This window comes from Austrofundulus limnaeus, unplaced genomic scaffold, assembly GCF_001266775.1.
Source record: "Austrofundulus limnaeus strain Quisiro unplaced genomic scaffold, Austrofundulus_limnaeus-1.0 Scaffold609, whole genome shotgun sequence".
NCBI classification, from domain to species: domain Eukaryota; kingdom Metazoa; phylum Chordata; class Actinopteri; order Cyprinodontiformes; family Rivulidae; genus Austrofundulus; species Austrofundulus limnaeus.
The window spans coordinates 48,957-54,575 of record NW_013953011.1 but is presented as its reverse complement, the minus strand read 5'-3'; the positions used below and the strand labels follow the sequence as shown (position 1 = coordinate 54,575).

Sequence of the window (5,619 nt, the reverse complement as noted above, 5' to 3'; positions counted from 1 at the left end):
AACACACCAAACTGTAGCCTTTCAGCTACTACCGCACCAAACTGTAGCCTTTCAGCTCCTACTGCACCAAACTGTAGCCCTTCAGCTACTAACACACCAAACTGTATCCTTTCAGCTACTAACACACCAAACTGTAGCCTTTCAGCTACTAACACACCAAACTGTATCCTTTCAGCTCCTACTGCACCAAACTGTAGTAAAGTATCTCTTTTTGTGTTTGTACGATCAGGTAGTTGTGGTGAACATTTTGAATTGTTTACCTTCAAAGGTTGTAGATGTGCATCCAATGATTATTTCCTGGTTTTTTAAATAAAATCGGAGTCGTGGTTCATGAGTTATTTTGCTAACAGACACACAAACACAAACATTACATCCAGCACACAAGAACACGACACAGAGAAGTGGCAACAAATTAAAGAAAACATTTTATTTTACATAAACTGTACAGATTTTATTTGACTATATGATTTATAATAACTAAAAATAACTTTCTCCTTAAATAAAACAAAAAAAGAACAAAAATAAGCTTAAGGTGAAAAAAGAAGTGTTGCTTGTTGTACAAAACGGAATGAAAACAGGTGAGAAATGAAAAGTCATGCAGTTTATTGTACCCTGATAGATCGCTCAGCCTTTTACAAACCATCACATACAGATTTATTTGTATATTTTTTACATGATAACTTTAATGGCCTCGCCATCTCATGTGTACAGCTAAAATCCTGGCCTCTTTGGTTCCATTGATTATGCAAAATACATCTGAAACATAATTTGATTCATCTATATAAAAATAACTTTTCAATGGCAGTTTTTGTTCCGCTAATCCCACAGCTTTTCAGTGCAAACATCACAACGACCCATCGCTTTGGAAAGGAAGCGAGAGATCACATTTCAAGTATTTTCTTTTTTAAACAGTTGAGGACTGAAGAGATGAAAAAGGATGGAGAGGATTCAGTCAAATGGAGCGCGTCATGTTCGGGTACAGTTTTCTATACATTGCATAGCTCATGTGGCACTTTTTAACAATCTGACAGGACACTCAGGAGCCCTCGGAAGGCATTTCTTTTATTTATACAAGTGCTATTCAGGGTGTGCATTTCAGTTTCTGCAAGTGCTGCACTGCACCGTGGAGACCCGCCCGGGCCCCAAACTCCAGTCTGGACGGCCCGGCGTTGACAGCAGCAGCTCGAAGGACCACTTTGTTTTGCCACCGTGCTGCTGAGGAGGATTTAATCCGTCAACTTGGATTATAAAACCAGACCCAACGTCCCCCAACTTCACTCTTTGTTGGGAAAAGAAGCAGGTTTACGGGGGTCTGCATGTTGTGTTTTTAGCTTCAAAGCATGCACATAAGGTAGTGGGGCTTTAAGCTCCGCCTACTCCCCACCATGCAGTCATGGTGTCACATGATTTTCCTCTAAAGCATGAAATAAACTAATGACAGATAAACATGATTAATATTTGAACAAACAGCAGCATGAGAAGAGCTAAGTTAAACAGGTTAGTTTGTATAAATAAATAAAATTATCCTCTGGCTCCGCTGAAAAACTCATTTTTATAAGCTGACATAAATGTTGAACTGGGACCATCAAAATTTAATATAACAAGTTTCACAAACGTTACTTTAAAATATAATTAGTTACATTTAGGATTACTCAGCTCCAGGTTATAAACAAGACAACAATGTTGGGAACAAGATGAAAAAAATGGTTAAATAAATAATACTCAACAATTAGCCTAATTGTTTCAGATAAAATGTAAAACAAAATGCAACCATGGATATTTTAAGAGGTTACTGTAATTTTAATTATGATTTCTTGTCTAACTGATGAATTGGTTATTTACTAAATAAATGTAACAACCCTGATTATAACTAGAAACAGGACATAAAACTGGAAGCTGAAGCCACAAAGAATGAGTGGCTGGTTCCTATACAATTATTAAGCCCCGCCCCTCCACGTCAACCAATACGACGTGGTCTTTTAAAATAATATTTTTCAGCTGATTTTTGATTGCTGCCGCTTGTTCAAATGTGCATTTTTAAAAATCGTTTTAGTTTTAATTAGTTATTTGTGTCATGTTACACTGTGACTGACAGCCTGTTAATAAGTTAGGAGGCGGGACTACAGTGGTGCAGACTCTGGTTCCAAAAACACAACATTCTGCCCCCCCACCCCCGCCCCCCCAACATATCTGACTTCAGTTCTGAACAAGAGAAGGCCGAGAGGCTTCGGCCATCTTTGTTCGAGTCTCGATGGGGGGCGCTGCACCAGCTCCGGCTTCCTGTTTGGAGTCCAGTACTTCCTTTCAGGTCGATAGTCCTGTGAGACCAGTCTGAGTCCAGGACAGTCGGAATGCTTCAGTCTGCATAGAGGGAAAGTGCTGGTGTTCTGACTCGTAGAAGCTGATGACTTGTCAGTGCTTTAGAAAAACAAACGTCTCTTATGTGCTTTAAGTACTTCAGAGGGTTAGAGGAAGGTGTTTCCGATGCCAATCCTGTTATTGGCTCATATCGTCTCTGTCCTTAAGCGCTTTTTAATAAAAAATCTTCATTTCTCAGGAGATAACGGGCCATTATTTTTGACTAGAAATGGCAAACTAGAGTGAAAGTATCATTTGGTGATGGTCGTTCCCTTCTCATCCCGTCACTGACCGGCTGATCGCTCGGTCCGATAAATACACACACTCGCACCGGCACACAAGTACACGTGTTCACGGTTCTGGACCAGTGCGGTGTGAGGTACACGTGCAGATATATGCTGATGACGCGTACCTTTTGAAAAGAGTCTGGTGTGTTTGTGTCCGGGGGGCTCAGGCGCAGCCGCACTCCTCCACGATCATGTTGGGCACGTCCCTCTTGACGATGTTGTACTCGTCGTCGAAGTAGAGCATGGACATGGTGCTGAGCTTGGTTGGGATGCAGCAGGAGTTGACGGAGCCCGGGCTCATCCCCCTCATGCGGTACTGATTGACCACCGCAGTGTGGAAGGATGACGCCGAGCCCGGGACGCCCGCCATGTAGGCGGGGCAGCTGCCCTCGCAGTAGTTGCCATAGTACCCGGCCGGCGCGATGATCCAGTCGTTCCAGCTGATCAGGCGGAAGTCTATGTAGAACTGCTGCCGGCAACACAAGCCCCCGCTGGTGCCGTCGCACTCCAGACCCCGCTTACGGATACGGTGCTTCCCGTCCACCTGCCGCGCACGCACCACCAGGAAGGGCCGGTGGGACGGGTCGCCCGGGTCCACCAGGACCGGAGCCACGCCGGCCGTCTCGCAGCCCTCGCAGTGGACCTCCAGGTCCTGCCGCCGGCTGCCCTTCCCGAACACGGCACGCACCGCCTCCGAGAGCGGGAAGGTGTGCCAGCCGCTGCGCTTCAGATCCACCCGCTTCTCCACCAGCACCCAGTGTCCAGTCCCGCTGCCGCCGCCCGGACCGCCCTCGGCGCCACTCACGGCGCTGGCCTCGCGGTAGTGGATCTTGACCGTGATCTTCCTCCTGAGACCCTTCTCTGGACCGGCAGGTTGCAGACGGAAGTAGAGCCAGAGGTTGGCCTGGGACACAAACAGGTTCTGATGGCCCTCGTTGGAGATGAGGAAGTACAGACCGGATTTAGGGTTTGTGTGTTCGTCTGGAGGAAACAAGAAACAGAGAGAAACTGTTGTTAATTTAAAGAAGGGAAAAAGACTGTGAGGATAGAAGTAAGAAATGTAAAATATCATGAGTCAGTTGATTATCTTTAACTGAATAACTCAACGGAATTCAAGATGGCCGCCACAGCTAGTGGCGCAAATATGATCTTGGGTAGAGAGTTATGTCGGCCTGAAGTCATGACATGTTGAAGGTAGTGGTCTGTGATCTGTGTCCTCTAAAGAAGACCCTCTGTGGGCTCTTTGAAGACGGTATCTGTCCGAGGTCAGACCGTTGGAGCTGCGGCATCAAACCAGCGCACTCTGAGCTAACACTGACACAGAAAACAGAAAGTCCTGAGAAGGACACGGCTTTGTCCTGGAAACTTAGTTTTCTCTGTTTGCTCCCGGTCACTGCGTCAGGTGACCTCTGCGGTGGTTTCTGATAGGCCAGCTGTGACCAGTTCTGGGATCGGGCCCAGTTGGCTTCAGGTCCAGTGTTGGAAGTGACAGGACCAGAAAAGAGATGGAGGGGAACAGCGGGGGGTGGACGGTGGGCCAGGGCCGGCGGGGGGTTCATTGGGTTCAGTGTTAGCGGCCAACCCGAACACCTACCGGCCTCTGCGTGGGGTGCAGCGGGAGCACCCTGAGAGTGACAGCACAAAGCCCCCCCGGGAGGCGCCGGGGGACCGCCGCGCCGCAGCACGCCATTCAAACACGTGGCTTTCCAGCAGAAAGGCAAAAATAAGAGGCATTTACATGATACTGGCCACTTTCTGCAGCCGCACAATGAAGAGATCCTGCCTGTCTAAAGGTGGCGCTGGGCTGCCCCCGCCCCCGACACTGTTTTCTTTTTCTTTTTTTTCTTCAGCTAATGATGGCTCCCAAATTACCCAGAGGTAACATGAAAACGGTTTCTATTTCAGGAGGTTTGTTACAATGTGCTCAAGCAGCTCCTTTGAAAGAGCTGAAATGACTTTGTTTGCTGACTGATTAGTGTGTGTCAGTGTCAACAGGTGGCCACCAAAGATGCCCTCCCCCCTTTATGGTACCTCTTCCTCCTGTAAACGGCAGCTTTACATTCACACAGAGACCTGTTCAGACCAGCTCGGACCTCAAACACAAGCGCCTGCGAGGACCGCGCAGAGACGCTGAGTTGAAGCCGGAGTAAATGAATCAGTTGAACGGCCGTGTTCACCTGTAAACACTAAACGCTGTAAACGCTGTAAACGCCCCTCAGGGCTACAAGTAACTAACCTCAGCTCTTTCAGCGCTGCAGCTTCCTGCGTGCCTCGACAGCTCCGAGCCGAGGGGAACGGGCATCGGCCGGGACGAGTTGAGGTTTGGCTGTTCTATCTCACCCGAACATCACAAGGAACTCTAGAACTCCTCGAATCATGTCACGTTTTTACAGCRAGGTCATCTTCACCCTGTCACCTTTCAGGCTGCATGTCGGAGATCACTCTCAGCTACTACCACCCTAAACATGAGGTCCATATTTTTAGTGTTTTATGAGTTCACTTGGCTTCATMACTTGTAGACGTTCATCCAGCGACACGTCCTGAATGTTTCATCAAGTGATCCCTGAAATATTTAGCTAACAGACCGGTGCATGTGCACAGACTTGTATCAGAATCTTGACTTGGTCTGGTATTTTTAAACACCTGTCTCTAATCTTCTGAAAGTTTTCGTCACCGGACTCTTTTTTTTAAACGTTCATGCTTAGTGACATGTTTTCATCTGAGCTTCTTTAAAGGAATGGATTCTCAAAGAGTCTAGAGCTGGCCTGGACACGCCTCGCCTGACACCCCCTCCCCCCAGCAGAGACGTTGCTGGTGATTAGGACACCTGGGTGGGCTCGGGTGGATGAAGAGCGTGTCTCCACCTGCGCCTTCGAGTCAGAGAGACGGGCCGGAGGAGCAGGCGAGGCCGGGGGAAAGGCTCCGGAGCTCGTTAGTCAAAACTGCTGTTGACACCTCTGCACCATACCGGGGG

At 47.7% G+C, this 5,619-nt stretch overlaps 1 protein-coding gene and 1 long non-coding RNA gene across 2 annotated transcripts in view; one reads left to right on the top strand and one right to left on the bottom strand.

Annotated features, from left to right (window-relative positions):
* LOC106531241 (uncharacterized) overlaps positions 1 to 5,619 on the top strand; it is a 78,485-nt gene that overhangs the window by 63,669 nt on the left and 9,197 nt on the right. The window lies entirely within an intron of this gene.
* inhbb (inhibin subunit beta B) overlaps positions 413 to 5,619 on the bottom strand; it is a 12,319-nt gene continuing 7,112 nt past the window's right edge. The window contains exon 2 of the mRNA XM_014027038.1: positions 413 to 3,626. Within this exon, the coding sequence (XP_013882492.1) occupies positions 2,809 to 3,626 (818 nt within the window). The 3' untranslated portion in view covers positions 413 to 2,808. The remainder of the gene's footprint in view (positions 3,627 to 5,619) is intronic.